This window comes from Rhinocladiella mackenziei (assembly GCF_000835555.1).
Source record: "Rhinocladiella mackenziei CBS 650.93 unplaced genomic scaffold supercont1.6, whole genome shotgun sequence".
NCBI lineage: Eukaryota > Fungi > Ascomycota > Eurotiomycetes > Chaetothyriales > Herpotrichiellaceae > Rhinocladiella > Rhinocladiella mackenziei.
The window spans coordinates 738,027-758,076 of record NW_013550599.1 but is presented as its reverse complement, the minus strand read 5'-3'; the positions used below and the strand labels follow the sequence as shown (position 1 = coordinate 758,076).

At 49.6% G+C, this 20,050-nt stretch overlaps 3 protein-coding genes across 3 annotated transcripts in view; all 3 read left to right on the top strand.

Moving 5' to 3' along the window:
• Positions 1-4,310: 4,310 nt before the first annotated feature.
• On the top strand, positions 4,311-5,177 carry Z518_08075 (uncharacterized protein; the record flags this gene model as incomplete). Its single annotated transcript, XM_013413818.1, has 1 exon — positions 4,311-5,177. One exon carries the CDS (start codon positions 4,311-4,313, stop codon positions 5,175-5,177), a length of 867 nt encoding a protein of 288 aa, XP_013269272.1.
• Positions 5,178-12,304: 7,127 nt separating this feature from the next.
• Positions 12,305-13,420, top strand: Z518_08074 (uncharacterized protein; the record flags this gene model as incomplete). The annotated part of the gene is made up of 2 exons (XM_013413817.1): positions 12,305-12,965; positions 13,020-13,420. 2 exons carry the CDS (start codon positions 12,305-12,307, stop codon positions 13,418-13,420), a joined length of 1,062 nt encoding a protein of 353 aa, XP_013269271.1.
• Positions 13,421-17,751: 4,331 nt separating this feature from the next.
• The window catches only part of Z518_08073 (uncharacterized protein), a gene marked incomplete at both ends in the record, with an annotated part of 2,922 nt that continues 623 nt past the window's right edge, over positions 17,752-20,050 (top strand). The window contains 4 exons of the mRNA XM_013413816.1: positions 17,752-17,932; positions 18,006-18,232; positions 18,290-19,397; positions 19,447-20,032. Of these exons, the coding sequence (XP_013269270.1) occupies positions 17,752-17,932; positions 18,006-18,232; positions 18,290-19,397; positions 19,447-20,032 (2,102 nt within the window). The remainder of the gene's footprint in view (positions 17,933-18,005; positions 18,233-18,289; positions 19,398-19,446; positions 20,033-20,050) is intronic.

Genomic DNA, 20,050 nt, shown 5'->3' with positions numbered 1-20,050 from the left:
CGACTGAGGGTCCATTTTTCCAACGAGGAACGAAAACAGTGTGATGACAATACGCCATGCTCGGCCAGTGTCACCAAGAAGGCAGAATGTACCAGAGATCGCGTAGAGGATGGCCGCCGAAAAATTGTATGGCATAGGAAAATCGAACAGTTGGAATCCGACCGCCAATTCTGGCCTCAAGTGGAAGTTATTTTCGCTCGGATCAGGAACAGCGCCTCTCGAGACGGAATCGTCAAATGTCTTGATGCCAGTTTTCCCAACGGCTAGCCGCACAGAAGATGAGGAAAGTCGCAGCAGGACTTCAACACGACAACAATCGCCCTCTTCACAGAAGCTTCGTCTCCATGTCCACATCCATCCGATTTTCTCTGTCCCTGGTGAGCCATGGGTGCCTAATCCTCGTGATTATCAAATGAAGCTCTTCGAAATATATTATAATATTAGCCAATACCTTTTCAAAGATGATACGTCGAACAAGATTTGCACTTGGGAATGATCTGACACTGAACAACCAACGGGACGGGAGAATCTATCCATCGTTGCTGTTGGGCCGAGAGAAGATTGCAGTTCAACGCAGGGAAATTTCCCGCCGTTCAACTCGAAAGCGACGGGCGCCTTTGACTACATGACGCCTCGAGGACCTAGAGGGACCGTCCCTCTGGATTTCCTCACGCTGCCACACAGAGAGGACCTTGTCCGACCTTCGCAAAAATCGACTCAAACTGCATCAATCAATCAATCAATCAATTAGACCCCTCTCAGCTACAGAATGAAGCCAGGGAGACGTCGAGGCGAAGTTCGCGCTTCTGTGTCTGCTCCTACTGCTACGCATCCTGCTCATCCTTGGGGCTTTCTACTTCCTCTCTCCTCGATGGGGGTAATTCTTGCTTCCCCTTCCTGCATTATGGCCTCACTCTCTTGCTCATATCTGAAGTTTTCATTAATTTTAGAAAACACTCTATTTCTCTGGGAGAGTCGATTAGTGTTCTCGATCGCGTCGTCGATGGATCTAGGAGATCCGGATGTCATATCCGTCGCTGATCAGTGGCGGTGAATGTGTGAATCTCTTCATCGTCGTCGCTGACTGTTGTCACTTGCAAAATGGCTAATAGTCAATCATCTCTTCCCTCCACTGTGTCAGCCAACCCCTCCCCATCTTCCATTAGCTTGGTGTCGCCTCCCTCACTTAATCGCGGCCCAGAGACACTTACCTGGAAGGGCGTCGAATGGATACGGGTTGATCATGCACCAAATAAGAGGAGGGGTGTTGCCCAGTCCCCAATTTGGCAGTGGGGGAGTGATTATATCAATCTTGCGCTGCCGACCCGCGCTGTGGATTACTCAGCAAAGAGGCGGAGGTGGAAGGGCATACCGCAAGAAGAAGCTACTTATCCCGATTAGAGGCGACAGCGAGATCACGATATGATACGATATTCATACACCCTGTGCGGGCTGAGCCCATAGGGGAGCGAGATCACAAACACCATGGGGGAATGGACGGAATGCCCAATTGGGAATGCCGAGAGCGCGATCGAGTAATTATCTACTAGATCTCGATCGCGTCGATGGCGGCGATCCTTGATCGCGAGCGATCTAGTAGATCGGAACACTGGAGTCGATCGGCCAGAGCGTTGCGCGTTTGTATCGCAGCAAAGAACCGCTCGCTCAAATCTGTAGCCTTCAAGTGCTCTAAGCAGCCGAAGATGGTATGGTCGTGTCCTCGCGAATGGATAGCCCACAAATCAGGTTGCTCTCCACTTTCGCTGTGCATTACTTGGACGGGGGGAGTGTCAGCCGCACTGCTTCTGACCACCCCTAGATCGAAGAGTAGGAACAGGACCGGGTTCGCCATTTGAGCGAACACAAATTTCATCGGCTTGCAATCGGAACTCTTCGCCTTCAATTTGCCCGAATTCGACGTCTTCGGGCTAACATTGATAAACTCCTCCCCGAAGATCTCTCGAGGCGTTGTGGCATTCTCCCTATTCTTCACCTGTACTACGATGACTCCGCGATTCGAAGGGTCGAACGTCTCATTCTCCGTGCCATAATACACCGGAATCAGCAGATCGTATGTTTCCTGGCTCCAACATAGCTGCATCGCAGCGCTCCGGCGTAACGGGTCCCGACATAATGCAGGAATGTCCTCGGGAGTAAGTTGTGTATCAGTTGATAGAAACTGAGTGAAGTTCATTCTGGCTTCCAGTATCCCCCTCAGGTATCTTTCGAATTGAATCGTGATGATCTTTAGCATGTAATGCCGTGAGAAAGTCGAACACCGTAAAGGTTGGTGGAAATACTGGAACACGGGTCCACCGAACCCAGTCGTGTGCAAAGATCAACACTAATCGAGCATAGAGTTCTCCTTTGCGCCCCTTTTCGATCAATCCTTTCCCAAGAAGCACCTTACAGAGCGTGAGAATGCTAAACGACCAGTGGCCTTCGGTCTCCTGCTGGCTGGTGGGCTCGGGGATGTTGACTGGCCGCTTCTCGCGCAGGAATGACAGTATCTCTTTATCAGGTGGAAAGCCAGAAGTTCCAGGCTCACGAAGAATGAAGTTGATCATAGGAACAGAATTGGCCGAAAGCATCCGCTAATCTTGATTTGCCCGTACCGTTGCTCTGAACGAATACCAAGGTTTTTGCATAATACTTGCTCACATCGAGTAGCTGGTATCGCCGAATGAGGTCCCGTAGCGCAATTAGGAAGTGCGGAAAATAGGCATTCTTCCAATCATTTTGCAAAGCATGGAAGATGGCTTTTTCTGAGGGGAGGTCAGTACGTGGGAGACGGAATTGGTGGTCTCCTTCGCCCGACTTGGGAGCTGCAGCTTTTTGTACTCTTCCGGATCGTTTTCCTCCAGCCACCTGCACAGCTCGTCTGTACTCATATCTTGTAACTCCTCTTCCCACTGTTTCGGGTAATTTCTCTCCAGGCACTTGTGCAACCTGTTCGTCTCCCTTGTATTCAAATTATTGGCTTCTTTTTTGGTGTAACGGCTGTACCTGCGCGGCTTGAGAGCCTGGCCAGATATGCGCCATGTTCGGCGCTGGAGGGGTGCTCATCGTCATGCTATCTAGGATGGCCGGACGCGACGAGAAGAGAAGCAGAGAGAAGGCGAGAGTGGGAGCGGTAAGCAACAGCGGCGGCAGAGGTGATGGATCAAGCGATGAGAAGATGGTTCAATCCGTTGAATGATTGATTGACTGGTCTTGTTCATCTATCCCAGAGCACGAAAGGTGGGGGTACAAGCTGCCTCAAGTGACATTGCAGGAGTGACACGATGGTTGACACGCCAAGCCAAGAATAGGCCCCGCAGGGAGTTGACACGACAATATGTGACACGCCAAGCCATCATTCCCACCGGTAGGCTTGGCGAGTCACGTGAGACGACTTGCACCCTGGAGCAATCCATTCTCAGGACTCCATCAGCCGCTCGACCTGTTGGTTATGAATTCCCATGCAACAGAATGGCGCACGGCACGAGTTTCATTCTCGTTGAGACGCTTTCATCTACCCACTCGTTCGCATCATGGCGGCGAAACCACTCCGACCGAGGTCCCGACCTTCTAATAGTCGTTCCCCAGGGTTGTGATTGCCTTTAATAGTGCCAACGGCCCCCGAGGTGGTCCATAGACTGGATCCAATGAGGGTCGTAAAACGGATCTGGTTAAATGCTCTGGTTAATCACCCCCCCCAAAGATGGTCCGTAGACTGGATCCGATGGGGGTTCTTAAACGGGTCTAGTTAAAGTGTAGCGTTAGCGAAGCTTTTTTTTAGACTCCGACTCCCAGCGATCAATTTTGTTCACGTGACTTTAGTCGTTCCTGATTGGCTAGAAAAAAGGAAATTCACATGATCTCGAAGGCTTGGCAATCCCGACCGCAGCGACGCCTGGGGGTTGGGGGCCTAGTTTAATCGCACATGATCACGTGCCAAGGATCACGTGTTCGGCACCCGCTGGAGGGGTCCATGGATTGGATCCCAAATAGTGTGGCAACTGCAGAGCCACATGGCCAGCTTTGAATGGCAAGGAAACCGTTGCCTGGCTCCGAAACGACGACGAATCGATGGGACACTCTATCTTAGCCAAGGTGGGATGAAGGAAGGCTCCGTCGACACTTTTCATGGTATGACAAGTGGAAGTGCTGTGGGACCGCATGCTATTCATTCCATAAACAATTACCTGTGCCTAAAGGCCCGAAGCCTGACTATATCAGTAAGAGCCTGCCGCTCAGATCAGCTAGCGAAGGCAACGCGATCTCACCAATTCCACCTTTGATGCGCCCTCTCATCTTTTTACAATCACATGGATTACCTCCCTCTCCCCCAACATCTGGTCCTTCCGCCTATTGAGGTTTCCTTCTACGATCCCATTGCGTATTGGTACGACGCAGACTGGCAGGAGTACATAGATGGAAGGTACTGGGACAATTTCCCCAAGCGATACGGATATGAATTGGACGACTTTTGGGAAGACCTAGGTTCGTACTCTAACAAAGCATGGGCACATGGGGATTTCCACACATGGCTCATGCAGAAGCCGTCTGAGGAGCTGGAGGCGATGGCCGTTGCCTGGCTCTTCTTTGGCACGCTTGCTGAGGTCACCTGCTGTCATTTGGATATCGCCAACTATCTCAAAGTGGCAGATAATGGCAGATTTGTTCTTTCAATGACAAAGGCGTCTATGAACGCTATTCTGGACAGGTGGTTTATCATCCAGACCCATTTTAGAGGCTCCGTATGCGTTCGCGGTGTCCCAGAACCGCAGCCTAGCGTCATGATGGATCGCGCTGCAAGGCTAGCAGACAAGGACGGGATTCAGACACAATATGACACACCGTTACCACAAGACGACCTTCCCAGGGCAAAACTCAACGCCCAAGGGAGATCACTACCGTTTGAGCGAGCCCACAAATGCCTCCAAAAATCGAAAGCCATCATAGGTCTCATGTGTGAAGCGATAGAACCCAAAACAGTATTCGTTATCGCCAACCTTCATGAGTTCCTGGCACATGCATTGACCAATCTCATATTTAGAGGCGAGGTCGAAGCGGCTTACGATATGCTTGGAGGATACTCCCTTGGCATGTGGACGGGTGGGTCGGATTTCACTCACTACACCCGAGGACTTTTGCGTTCTCTTGGATGGTGTCCACGAACGACGGCGTCTTAGGAGACGGCACACGAACCCTGGCGGTTGATCATTTCGCAGCTAATCTCGAGTCGTCCCAAACGCCAGAAGACCATTCAAAGTGCTCCGAGGACATGTGTTGCGCGTACCAGCTGCCGTCAAACAGTTAGGCCGTCTTCAAAGAGTAGTCTTGACAACTGTTGATGAATTGAAGTGGAACACAGATATTCTTGAATCAAGGCCCGCCGACGCCACTCGCGGAGACAGAAGAGCAACTGTAGATCGTCTTGAGATTGCGAAGGATAGACCATGCTAGGAACTGGCAGGGATACACCTGCAGCAGGCCATTGAGTGTCCAGATACCACTCATCGAGAGTACGACTTGAGTAGAGAATGACACCGGTTTCGAGTTGGACTTCGACACAGACAATTCCGAAACAAATCCATTAACCGTGGAAGAGCAGCAAGACACTAATGCGCCAGTGTGACTGACCAGCAAAAAGCTTCCAGCATGGCTGGACTCCTCAGGGACGACCTCAGCGGTGTGGAGGACTGCGCAAACTGTTCAACTGTCATCTGTGAGCGGTTTTCTAGACTTCTTCATGGCTCGCGAAGGAATATTGGGGGATTTCAAAAATGTTGCAAAGTTCGTTGATGGACCGAAGCTAGTGTTCGCCCTTTGGATCGGGTTCATGACGACGAAGAGCCCTCCGCCAAAAATCATTTCTGCTGCCGAGGTAACTAGTCCCTTTATGGGCTTAGGATATATGGACAAAAGCTGCTTTCCAATTTACTAGTTCCTGCAGGCCTCCTTTCAAATTCTCCCTCCGCAGTATGAATGTTCATGAGGACGCGGAAAGACCCACAGCTGTAGCAAAGAGGAATTTGGCATGGCTTTGTCAGCATCCACTACGGAAGAATTACGGTTAGGAGGTTTGATTGGGTGGAGCTGAAACCTATGCGCCGGGTAAAAGTAGCTGAATCCCCACCCACTGCTAGGAAAGGCGATCCATAGTTCCTAGGACCCGCCCAGGATCCACTGATAATGACCAATCCTACATACGTTCGGGCTGCCCGATTCTCCAGTTGTTTGACTGGCCAGGGTCGAACGTGGAACAGGAGGTGCATTCCGGGGATTTTGCGCGCGAGAAGGCCAAATCACCTTCTGTAGGGCGGATAGAGAAATTGGATCTTGCGCCACTAGAAGCGGGGCAAGAGCACACACTTGTGAACTTTTGCCATTTTATCATCTGATGTACCCTTCCACGGACGCAAAATGCCGAGGACCGCATGATCTCGTTCTGTTGGCCATGTACCATACAGTTGTACGCTAGCAACCCAGCCAAGTACTTAATATTTCACACAGCAGGACACAGAATTGTTAAGTGTATAGACAGTACTAGTCCGAGTGTAGTAAGTGACAATGGAGGCACATGCAGGTAGCGTCCACATAAGATCGGTATACACATTGATTTGATAGAGACAGAATCCAATACGTTCTTGACGTCCTAGATCACACCAAGTCATCACTGTTGTCTGGCAACGAGAGAAGACCCATTTCCTGTCAACCTGCCATCGCAGGTTGGTCGACTTTGGTCTGCCACCCCAAAATTTTGAGTAGGACGTCTCGCAATGTGGCCAAAGCCGCCAGGCCAAATTGATCTGGACAGACCAGGGACCACGCCGTTGTTTTCAGGCCCCCCAGAAAGGCGCTAAAACTGGCCGACAAGGGTAGCCTTCGTTAGCAGGGAGCTTTATCACGTGGCTCTTGGCAGCCTATCGTTATAGGATCAATAGGCCTTTGCCTTGAAGGGATTACTTAGCTATCGTTCTCTTACTTAAGCAGCACTGAAAGTTAAGATTTTGGGGGCCCACTTGGCTAGGCTTCAGCTATCGGCGCCTGGAGCTGCAGTCCTCAGATCACGTGCTGCTTGTGCACGAGCCAACGAAAGTTACCCTCATCCTGCTTTCTCCTTACATCGGTTGACCCTTCTAGCGATGGAGTCGATATCACATAGGAATGTCAATTCCATCAATTCCTCATTGAATCACACTTGCTCTTCTACACCTTGGCATTCCTTGATAGTTGCCATTGACGTCTCGAATCCTGATAGCAGTCCAAATAGTCACATCCGAAACGTATGCTGTAGCACGATAGGTTGAGACCGAGGCCAGAGGTTTTGGCGACCGTTGCCGCAGCTTCTTTCCAAATGTCCCCTCCGGGCCCAATCAAGAGGGTGAATCACCCGTGTCCAGCTAGATCCAGCGTTGGCACAAAGGGGCCTGCCCACTGGAGGCGACCCAGATGCGACGTAGATGAAACCTAGGATATGTTGAAACCACATCTTTCAGTAGATTCAAGACCGAAAAGTCTGGTTTTCGATGGTTGCGCTCTATGTGAGTTGCCGGAGAGCCGCTATAGACTTGGCTCATCTTTATTCCAAGGGCTCGAACCTCAACATCCAAAGTTTCTACAGCTTTTATCGATTCTTTTCGTGCGACCGGACCTGTAGCCCTGGATCTTCTAGTCACAAGAGGGCTTCTTGTCGCGCTTCTGGAGTGAGACAGATGAGAGACCAGAGGTGCGGATGCGCATCCATGCCGTGTCCACCACAGGTTTGCTGGCGATCGTTAATGTTTCCAACAGTGCGGGGTGAGCTATGCCTCTCAATACGAATGCCAACTTCTACACCAGATTGAACGCATCTGATATGCAAGTATTGCTCCCAAACCCGTCGATGGGCGGATGCCGGTGAGTGGCTTCACCAGTGGACAGTGCACGTCCTTGGTGCCAGGTGCGGGCGATCTGGTTATTGATCGTCCACGTAAAAGGGAGAGGCATCCTCCTGACTCTAGAGACAGGGTGTATAGAAACCACCCATTCGGTCCACGGCCGAACCATTCTAAATTCCCGACAGCTGACCAATCCGCCGCGTCAGGGTTCAAGGTCCAGTTCAAGCCTCCAGGTCGATAACGAACAAATTTCTCCAAATCTGCTTTGATGTGGATGTTAAATACTGAATTCAAATGGCTTCCGTCGATGGGAATCCCCAGTGCATGGACTACAGCACTTTGTATCCCACCACATCCAACAGTGCAGTTGGGGTGTACCTCGCTCCTGACCGCCATCGCCTTGATACTTTATCTTGGTCGTGACATGGTCCGCATGCTGTTCTAAGCTGACGAACTCTGGAGAATCGGAACTTGACTCCCAGCTTTGCGACTTCCTCAACCAGGATCGGTTCCAGCAAGCCCTGGGGCAGATCACACATGCTGCACAAGCTGGACGCTTTGTAGGATCCTTTCTCTGCCGGTTTGTTTTCCCACGCCCAAAGCCTGGTGTATTCTCCTCCAGCAAGTCTGTGAAGAAACGAAGAGTGTGTCACGTCTGGGAATTCAAATCCGCAAGTTAGCTATTTTGAAACTTGTGATCAAAATCCAACGCCGGAGAATGAAGGAGGAGCTTGTCTTATTAGCCTCCTTGCTTGACACTTCTAAGCACCTTTGCTCCAAGCCAGCGTCTCGAAGAACTTCCATGGCTTGTTGGTTGAAAATGTGTGCTCGAGGAGTGTTTGCAGAGCCTTTGTGTCGCGATATCATGAGGGATTTGGTACCCAGGCGAGTTAGGTGAGGGGCTGTCGTACCACCAGAAGTGCATGCCCCATATCACGAGAATGGGAACTCTCTCAGCTATCCACTTAATTTTTAAACCACCGTGATGCTGTCGCGGAATGGGATCGTCAAAAGATGCCGATTCGACACTCCTCCGAAACACTGATCGTGCATTCAAGAAGATAGGATTCCTATCACCTCCCGAAAGCTTCGACTCATCCCCGTTGAACAGCGGCGTAGAGAAATATGGGTTCAGTGACGGAACTTTGGTCTACACGGTCCAACGAACCCTTATCTCGGAGACAAGTTGAGCTTTCCACCTGTCTCACCACCTGGTGCTCTGAACCACCCGAACTGGACTGTCCACCCGCCCGGACTACTACTCTACCTGGCTATGGTCTGCCCAGGTGATCAGGTTCCGTCGAAGAGTTTTTGCCGCCCTCGCGTATCTTGTACAGCCAGGAACACATTCATGCCTTTTACAGGTGGAAGAAGAATAGCCTGCCACAGTGATGTCGAGGGACGCCTCATTGTCTCTCGCCTCCGCCTTGTTGGGTTCCGGGACAGAGAGGCGTCTCCTCTTCCGCCTCCCGGTGATGAACGACTTTGCCAAGAAAGCCTGGGTTTGTAAAGATCTTCGCAGAGTCGTACGCTTCGTATACACTTCAAAAACTATATGGTCTGACGGTCCCTTGGACCCCTTCGAAATAGGACAAGTCCTCCGTAAAATCACCGGTGCCAGTGCTAAGGAATAAATGGGACGTGCAAGGTGTATGCTAAGCCTATAATCCTCATGCCTTTGGTGTGCGCATTAGTGCTTGATTTCTTCTACAAGGAGCCCAATCTCCTGAAGATGTGGATAGAGGGCGATCCTCAGGACTGGATGGCGTTGTTTCGACTGAAGTCTCTGGGCCTCTTGCCAACCTAGCATGTCATCAGGAGGGCCGATGGTGCCGTTCTTACACACGATAGTAAGAGAACGGTATCATATTTACCTCGCTCCGTGGCCTATTCACAGCTTTCTCAAAGCTCCTGATTGTTTTCTAGACAAAGTAATTACCGCCTAGACTCAGAGGATTAGCATATTTTGTCCTGACATGACAGGACCACATGCAGAATGCAAAATGGCACTCAATGTCTCTTCCGCGACTTGAGACATTGTCGACCATTGATGGCGCAACTGCTGGAAATACAGAGGTATCGCACAAAAAGGGGATCAAGTCCCGCACCTGGGCCCAAAATCTCCAATGTTTGCGCTGAATGTGCACTTAGCGGTACAATTCCCTTCCGCACACATCGGACTCCACGGATACACTCGAAAAGATCTGGCAGCGGATTCATGTATCAGAGAGCCAGTACGACTGGGTTGCTGTGTCGTTGTCATGGGACGGCCCCTGACAATCATACACCTCTACGTTGACCCCGTTCGAAAACCCACTAACATATAGTTATCGACTTGAGTCAACTGGGGGAAAGAAACTGAAAGAAGTGTAAAGTTAGGGACGCCGTCATCAAACGGGTCAGTCAGTATGTAGAGCATCATAGGTTCCAAGAGATTGGCTTTCGCGGCTTTGACTTGAGCAGACCGAGATGATCGATAGGATGAATCCTTAAGTCGAGAGATGCTTGCGTCGTGCGGACTGTCTAGAGCGTTGTTGTTTCTTCTGCAACCGCCCTTTGGCTGAACTCCTGGATTGTTATCACAAAGGTCATGTCAGCTTCGGGTGCTTTCTCGCCCGAGATGCTAGAACTGGCCGGATTGAAACATCTAGAGCGATGAGGAGTCGCTGATCATACTTTGTATGCTTTGGCAACGTCGGGAATCTCCTTTTTGGAAGAAAAAGGTAGACAACAGAGCTAGGCAAATACCGATGGTGTTTCCCTTGTTCTGCCCGACCTCCGGAAAAAGCGCAGATAGCATACTGGGTCAAAGACAGCTGCGAGAAATAACGGCTTTGGTCGAGCGCGAGACACCATGCCGATATTTGTACTGCCAAGAAGGATTGTCAGCCCAGCTTGGTCACAAATAATCTTACGTTTCCGGCCCCTTCAGATGCTATCACCATATCTGGTGGCTGTGTTTCGGCGGCGAGGGAGTCGCGATAGCAGGCAAGAAGATCTGAAAATTGGAAATCGGGTCCATGGATCGATGTTCTCAACGGGTACCCACTCTCCTCATGAGTTGAGAATGGTTCAACGCGCATTAGGCCTCATCGGATATTCAAGCATCGTCTGCTTTATGCAGTCGGACATGACGAAGCGAGCGATAACAATAAGGTGGGGAATGCGATCGGAATCAAGGTGCGTTGACCACAGCTTTCTCTGGCGCATTCAATGGCGGTCGGGGCTTTGGGATCCCCTGCGATGCTCCTTTTCCTATCTCGAAAGCGTCAAAGCGGATTTTGGCGAGAATGGAATGGGAACCTTTTCGGCTAGTCTGCCAATGTTGGGATAAAACACTATAATCACGGATTACTTAGAAGGCTATTGCATACTCGAAACAGAGTGAAAACAAACTTTATGTAAGCGGTAGCTAGAGGCGCATCCTGAAGTGTCGAGAAAGTCTAATTGGACATGCATTTGACGGATATGGGTGTTCCTTGCGAATTAGGCCGCCCAATTTCCGCCGTTCAGGCCCCCAATTGGCAGGGGAGTGTCTGAGGAGTTCCATTGTTAAGCAGGCTTCAGCATCTCGTTAGTTCGTGACGGCCGCCGCGTACTCCATAATAATGGCAGATATCATTCGACATTTGATGTCTCCACTGAGTGTACAGTATGTGTCGATCCTGAGATCGCGAGAACCCTAAGGGAGATTCGCCCAATGAGCGTCGCCAATTTCAGGAACAAAATCCGTGGAAGTCAATGTTTGGTTGGCCAGCCCCGGTCTTTTATTTGGTGGCCATTTGAGGTCGGGGAGGTGCAGCCTCGCCAAGCATCGGCCATTTCTTATTCCAAGTTTTCACCCCCGCTCGTTACCTATTGAGACGCGAGAGACCCTAGTTTGATCTTTCACTCTGTGTTCGCTATGGCGCGATGAGCCTTTTCCGGCCCCCAGACATACATCCACTAAGCACCTGCTCACTGTAGCCTCGGAGACATTTTAGTTCGGTTTAGAGAAACGACCAGCGAAACTCGGCCGTTTGCTAGTCTAGGCGGGTAGCATCACCTGGCAAAAGCTCGAGACTGAGACTTGGCAATCAGATACTGTAATAAACCATTTCGCTTCACGGTGCGAATCTAACAAAAGGCATGGCTGTGCTCCATTATGGTCGCTTTGTAACATTGCTGCTCCTTCTTGTCATGTTTCACACCAACGTATGTGGTACCGATTACGATAGGGATACCGCCAGAAATAGCAACCAACCGGAGTAATGTCCTGCGGACCTCTGCTCAAGGTTGGTAGTTGACAATGGTCAGTACAAAAGGATGTCTTATTCCCGCATTTTAGAAGCACATTTTTGGTCAATCAGTCTACCTTTGCGTACACAATCTCTGACAGTTGTCACCACTGTTCCCTTTTATTTTCAAGCTCCCTCCCCAGGCATTCAACTGCTAAAATGTCTGACGAACTTCCCCTTCCCCCAGACCAATGTGAGAAGGACGCAGAATGTCTTGAAGCATATGGCTCGCTCCACTATATCCCTAATGCGCCGCTCAACTACGTATCCGTTGGTTTCTTTGCCGCGATCTTGATCGCACAGATCTGGCTGGGTATCCGACACAAAACCTGGGGATTCATGGCGGCCATGATTGGTGGCACGGTCCTCGAGGTCGTCGGTTATGTTGGGCGTATTCTGATGATCGGCGATATCTTCGACCAAAACAACTTCATCATCTACCTTGTCGGTTTGACCATTGGCCCGGCCTTTTATGGTGCAGCCATCTACCTTAGTCTGTCACGGATCATCACTGTGTTTGGCACCGGACTGTGCTGGTTCAAGCCTCGAACAGTGACAATTACCTGGATTGGGTTTGACGTCGTCTCGCTTCTGCTGCAGTCTGCCGGTGGAGCTATTTCTTCAATGGCCGACACACAAAGTCAGAGTGACCTGGGAATCAACATTATGATTGCCGGTCTGGCCACTCAAGTTGCTGCCACTACGGCATTCTGCGCTGTTTGTTTGCAGCTGTGGTTGTGGGTCCGTCGATATCCTCAGAGGCTGAGCGTAGAGTACGCCCCCTTCCGCAAGAGTTCCAAGTTCAAAATGTACTTATGGGGTAAGTTTGCTCTTCACCTTAACCACCGTGAATGATGCTGACTGAACTTGTTAGTCCTTGGTATTGCTGTCGTGGCCATTCTTGTGCGATGTATCTTCCGTCTACTTGAATTGTCCGGCGGATACGACAGTGAATTGGCCAACCATGAGCTCACCTTTGTCCTCTTTGACAGCCTCATGATGGCTATCATGTGCTTGGCGCTCACCATTGGTCATCCAGGGCTATTATTTGGGGAGTATTGGGACCGCGCCACCTTCTCCTTCCGTACCAAGAAGACGTCGGCAATGGAGCCCTTCAGGAAGCAATTTGATGATGGCAGCCGATCAGGCTCCGAGGTCAACCTCCACCAGCCCGAGTTCACGCCTCTGCAAAACAACCTCCACCAACCCGAGTTCACGCCTCTGCAAAATCTCACCGAATATCAACCGGGATACCAACGGGTGTCGAATGCATGAGCAGGATGAATTTGATACGCAAATCATTTCTCAGCCTGACTTTGGTTCTGGATGCCCCATGAACCAAAACATGAACGTATGGTGCCTGGGATGGAATCCAAAAGGTGGAGTTTGCGGAATTCTACGGTTTGAATGGCGCAAAGGACGGGTGGCAGTCCTAGCCTAAGGTGATCGAGGTGGATGGCGAAAGGAGTCTGAAAAATATATATCCTCTTCAAAGGATAAAGTATATCATATCTGCACCTTCTGCTCCTGAGGTGAGGTATTCTGAGTTTTGCATTGACGAGGTCTGGCTGGTCATTGTATACGACTGCGAGTAAGCCAACTTAAAATCATGCTCGGCCTTAAGCTTCAAGATATAAATCAACATGGAAAGAAGAAAAGAAGGGAACAGCTCAATTGATGCGTTTCCTACATGAAGCTTTGCCATTGAGTAGCATCCAGTTTCTGCTAAACGATGGTGTCAAACTGGGGAACAACTTGAGATATATTGAATGCTTTGTCTACCTCACAACCGGTCCTGCTAGGTTGCTGGTATATATATACGCGGGTTTGACCCCTTTTCTTCTCCTATTTCTACCCCTAAATCCTACATAGGGGTGATAACCCCCTTTTCAACAAAAGGGGCACTTGCTACTATTCGGCCGTTCAATGAGACCTTGTTCGACAGATGGTCAAGCAAGAATCACAACCGAATGGGCCAACCTCTTTCATGTAAACAGTTACATATCAAGATCGGCTCTTACAAGAACCCATTTATCTCCCTAGGAACCCTGAACTGTGTTGTTTAACGGGCGACTGTCTCGTCCATTCGCCAGTCCACTCGTAAACCTGCCTTCCGAGTCCATACTGCCTTCCTCAAAGCCAGGGGGATTTGATGTTCTCGCCGACCGCCGCATGGTCAGAAACTCGGTCCACATAGCAATGCAATGTGTCCGGCCGAGTTGTCTAGGTTGCGAGCTCGGAGGCTCACCGCATGGCGCAGTACTCGAAGACACCTTTGATTACCACGTCACAGCCCGGAAATTTTTGGTCCGGTTCTACAATCAGCCACTGGCTGGAAGAGCGCTGAGAAAGGCTTTGGTGAAGTTCCAAGGAAGAATTAATCTCTATCGATCTAACGATAACTCGCAGAGTGCGTTGATCACGCTCTGCAACACTTTCCTTCGTGGAAAATTTCCAAATTGAGGACCTTTGAGTGGATGCATTTGACCAAGCAGTAGGCATGAGCCACCGCGGCCTCTACTTCAGTATTGAATATGCAGTAAGTACACTCTCTTCCGGAAAATAAAATTCAGGATTTGGACCTGACATCGACCAGGCGGTAGCTGCAAAGTCCAAGACCCTTGTCAGCCAAGCTCAGCTCAAAAGGGACCTAGGACTTGACTGGGTCAACCAATCAGTCGTTAGCTTCTTTGAGAACGAGGCATCTAAGAGTTTCCTCGAACTGCGTAGCTAGCAAGGCATCATCTCGATAGGTTTCGCTCCTTTCTCAAAACATTTTACGTCGCTAGCATTAGGCAATATTTATCCAATCGAGCTGAGAAACGCACATATCACAATCCCTCTATTTAGTCCCCGTTTTACAGGTCCAGTGTCGTCTAGATCTGTGGAAATAGATTATGGCTCGCGCGATCCTCCATCTATCACTATACTGGCAATATAGGACTTAGGGCAGAAATACCAAAAAGAACGGCTCCCCTCCTATAGTTCATCTCTGACGAACTTATAGATGGGGCGCCACAGCCAGTGAAAGCTTCAGCCACACAAGTTCAACTGCAGAAGAATTTGGAATCAGTGACCTCCCAACAGTATGAACAAGACGACATCATCAACAATCACTGGCTGGAGCATTACGTTTACCCATCTAGGGCACCTAGAAACACAATGGAGCTAGGCCGGACAACCCTCTTACCTTACCTATGATCGAACACTAGTAAGGCCCCTCAATTCTATCGGTTCGACTAAAACCTAGTGTGCCCACTCGGTTTCGTCCTTGATAGGTCAACCACGATTTGGTGTCAATTTGGAGGGAAATTCTGCGAATAAAATATAAATCTTAACCTTTTTTTTTAAAGTTTTGGAATCACCTAGTTGTGGTTTGGCGTTGTGCGGCGACGCCAAGACCCATTGTGTTGGCCAATCATGTGGGCATTCCCCTTTGCCGCACTATCATCGGATCCAATCCGTGGACCATGTGCCCGAGGGGGCACCCTACTGTCGATATCGAGATGGGCCATGGATCGGATCCAGTCTGTGGACCACCCAGGCAAGCTCTACAGATCACATTCGAGATGACTCGTATGGAGCGTTAACGAACCAGCCTCGATATCGACATGGTCCATGAATCGGATCCCATGATATACCACCGCCATCGGATCCAATCCGTGGACCATATTGGCAATCTGGTAGGACCAGCTGCCAAACAGACAGAGTACTCAACAACATTCAATGCAGGCCTGCAAACACATCAAATCGAGCCTCGAATTTGATTTGATTTGGATCTATTTGGATATCCGGATAGCCCCGCCTTTCTCCCAAGATAATATACATTGCGCTGCGTCGATAATATCCACTCGAAGTCGGCTTCTCTGATCTGTGGTCCCTTTCTTGTATCTTGTATTCGTGTCAAACTTCTCTTATTGAAAGAATGCTCTGATCGAATTCGGTCAGAGGGTGGCATTGAGCCTGTCTATATATCTATCTAACGAGTGTACGTCATCATTGTTGCCTATCAATGGCGATACAGTCTGGTGAGCGAGTGTTGCAAAATAACCCGGTCTGTCGTGAACGATAGACCACCAATTGTTCAACAATTCGTCCTCCCAGCCTCCCTACATTCCTCCATAAGCACGGTGGTTAGGTTAGTGGCTGGACCCTATCGGTGGATGGATGTCACACTATGGTGCCACCTGAAGAAGAATCTGCTATCTTGGCGAGTTGGTTTGCCATTATATACAATGCTTTTCAAAAATCCCATGGACTGGATCGGATCAGGCTGGGGAGGCTGCGCCGTGCACGCTGCCGAAGGAAAGAGAACACTGCCACATATATAGAGGATTGGCTGACCTCTTTTCTACCCCTATGTCCTGAAAATAGGAATGATAACCCCTTTTCCAATAGCAGGGCACTGGCTACTGTTTCAACAACTTTTCATCTGGAAGAAACAAACATAGCCCGGAAGCTGAGAGCAGCGAAGAACAATTCCGTCTAGAGTTCAATCATAATGGCTCGTGGATGCTGGCGGATCTTTCCTCAAATAGCACTTGGGTCGATCAAGACTTAGTGGCATCGAATGAGCTCATGGTCATGCTCTATCCAGAGGTATCCCGATAGGAATTCGCTATCGCCAGATTGCGCTGCACCAAGACCAAGTTTTTGCCCAGGGTAATGGGAAACATACATGCTATTCTGTGGGAGAGACATCTTCTGTGAACAAACGATAACCTATCGTTCATGGCAAACCTACTCATTTTGTAACATTCACCTCCTAGTGTGCAACACCATTGATAGGCAACAGTATACATCTCGTAGACAGATATATAGATGGGGCTCTATCCCACACTCATTTGAAGAGCTCAGAGCACTCAATACATCTCGAGTTGCACCCAGTTTGACATCTTCTTGCCGGAAAGCGTGTACAGGGTCTTACAATACTGAAGATTCTCTGCCCCATATTGACAGCGGAAGCTTTGTTCCAGTCCGAGTAAGAACAGAGACTGTTCGCGAATGGCGTGGTAATTTTGTCATACTCGGTCAGACTGCTGCACCTCCTCACCAGCTACGAAATTTTGCTTTAGGAAGCTACCAACCTTATACACAACGTCCTTCCTTACTGTCGCCTCCTCGAGAAAATTATTATCGCGATTCATTGAGTTGTGTATATTCGTTAAGTTTCGGTAGTATTCTGACTTGGCCCCGTCCGATTGCTGAATATTGGTGTCATTTCAAAGTTCGCCGCCGGACTTAGTCCGAATCCCGCGGTAATCTATTCGCGAACGGCGGCGTTCTCGCTTGGACGTGAACAGCCGCATCTTGTTGCAAGCAGATCGTTGCGGGCAGCAGGAAGATCTTCGGAATCGATGGGGACATCGGTACTATTGGGTCGCGACATTTGCACCCTGGCGTTAAAAAAAAAAAGGCCCAGTGGGGGGACGGATTCCCTGACAATGGTCTTGGCATGTTTGTGGATTCTCACTTTAAAAAGTTCTTGCAGCCTCGTCCACTTGCTGTCCAGTTCCCCAACGTGGTTTTTTTGTCTGCAATTAAAAGGAGTCTTTGATACGCTATTTGCACTTGTTCGCCATAAAGTTCGCTCTCGCGCCGTGGCCATGAATCCGCCTGCCGCACCCCTATCGCGTCCTCGCCGGCCGGCGGCACAGAAAGCTCTCAATATGATCCACAACACTTACAGCGTTGGCACCAAAAGACCGAGGAACACATCCACTCACCAGACAAATAAAGCGCAGAAACGCAAGCGTGATCACACGCCATCTCAACCCCCTTCACAAGGTGATGACACTTCTTCCCAGTACAAACCGACACCTACTCACAAGCGCATGCCCCGCTGGTTTGGTTGAGGAAGAAGATATCGTTTATGTCGATGAAATAGAACACCGAATTTTGGCCGAAGCTCGTGGAATCACGAGGAAGAACATCCCCTATGATACATTCCGTTCGACCTTTCTGAGCCGCTTCAAACACAAAGACAAACGACCTCAGCTCAACATCCAAGACATTAAGAATGTTGGTGTCGGTAAATGGGAACAGAATTCGTTCTTTCAGCGATTGCAACAAGCACTCCCTAAAAAGGTTATATATATTTTGTTCGAAGTGTTTTTAGAGATCTTCTGTTAATCTAGTTAATAGGTTCTTAAAGGCCTCAGCTTATCTAGCTCTTTCTCGAAGACGTTACCCGGATCCAAACAGAGCAAGGAGCCGCTTTCGCAACCGGATTTCTTTTTCCATCTCGGAACGGGTGCTGGTTGGGCTCATGTGGAACTTGTTTTTGAGCATACGCAAAGCCCCGTGCAAAAGGCCTCTGAAAAATTCCTGCAGTGGTTGCGAAGTGCCTGGAACGTATTCTATCATCAGCCCTTGCGCCACTATCTCTACGGGGTTCTTTTCCTCAAGTCGTACGCCTTGATTACCTACGTTGATCATGGCTGTGCCGGGTACTCTGAGCCGCTGGATTTTGTGAAGAAACCCGAACATACTCAATTCCTCGCGGATTTTCTGGCGGATTTCATCGCGGACCCTGAACACCGTGGACGAGATCCCCATGTTACGGCTCACCAACAAGACGGCTCGATATTCATTGAGTATGCGGGAATAAAGTGGGCTGAAGTGCCCGATAGCTTGCTATGCTACCGTCCCTGCGTTTTTGGGAGACATCTTAGGGTCACGCGAGTGCATCCTGCGGACTCCCCGAACGATAAGTGGGTTATGAAGGATGCCTGGGAAGAGAAGGTTGAACACCCATCGCCGCCGCCGGAAGAAGAGGTCATCAGCATCCTTGTCGAGGCAAACGTACGAGGCATTCCACAGCTCCATGAATCGTGCCGTTCGACTACAGAAGGCAGTGACAATGTGGAGGCGTCAGGCGACAATATGGAGGTGTTGACCAGCGAGTTCCCTCCGAATTGTGAAAACGCACTCGCGGCAGTAACTAAACAAGCCATGAGGGCGGTCGAACCCAGCTTCGTATCTGGGCGCACTTCAAAATCCCGTTCCTTCATCGTACCTACAGACACGACAGGCCGAGAACTTCTTCAGCAAGCCAAAGGGAAGAGAAAACGTTTTAGTGAATGCACCGACGTGCGCAGACGACGTGCCCGCCTTATCATCTCGTATTGCCAACCGTTGAAAGAGGCGATGCGCAACGCTCGACCGAAAGAGCTCATGCGAACAATCCGCGACGCTATGATTGTTTATTACGAGGCGTACAAACGTCCCGAGCATGGCTTCCTTCATGGTGGTAAGTTTACGAATATGCTAAACGATAGACGGCACTAATGAATTATTAGATATTTCGATTGAGAATATCATGGTTCCGGTGAAAGAGACTCAACTTACTGGCGGCCTTACCCACAAGACACTGCGCGGTACTCTCATTGACTGGAATCTATGCTTCACCACCGACGGGAGAGCATCCAGCAGAAACATTCGAAGTGGCACTGTTGCATTCATGGCGCCGCGTCTTCTTCTGGATAAACCAGTTGCTCGAAGAACCTTGGGACATGATATGGAGTCGTTCTTTGCTGTCATGCTTTGGGTCGCATCACTCGACTATGACGATGAAATCGCCTTTCAAAATAAGCCTCTAGTTGAGCTTATGATCGATACTAAGTCCCCTACCAAACTTATTGCAGGTACTAAATTGCTTTTGTTCAGTAATCCAGATACTTTCGACGAGTCGATAATTGATCACTTGGAAGAGCCATATCGCGAAGATGACGACTTTATCGATTGCATATGGGACCTTCAGACCATCTTATACGAGCGGACTTACGACAAAAATGTATTGAGGCATAATAGAAAGAGGCATAAGACAAGGAGGCCAACGAATCCCAAGAAGAAGGATGATGATGATGACCCAATGGAGGAGCGCTTGTTCAAAGACTGCATGGC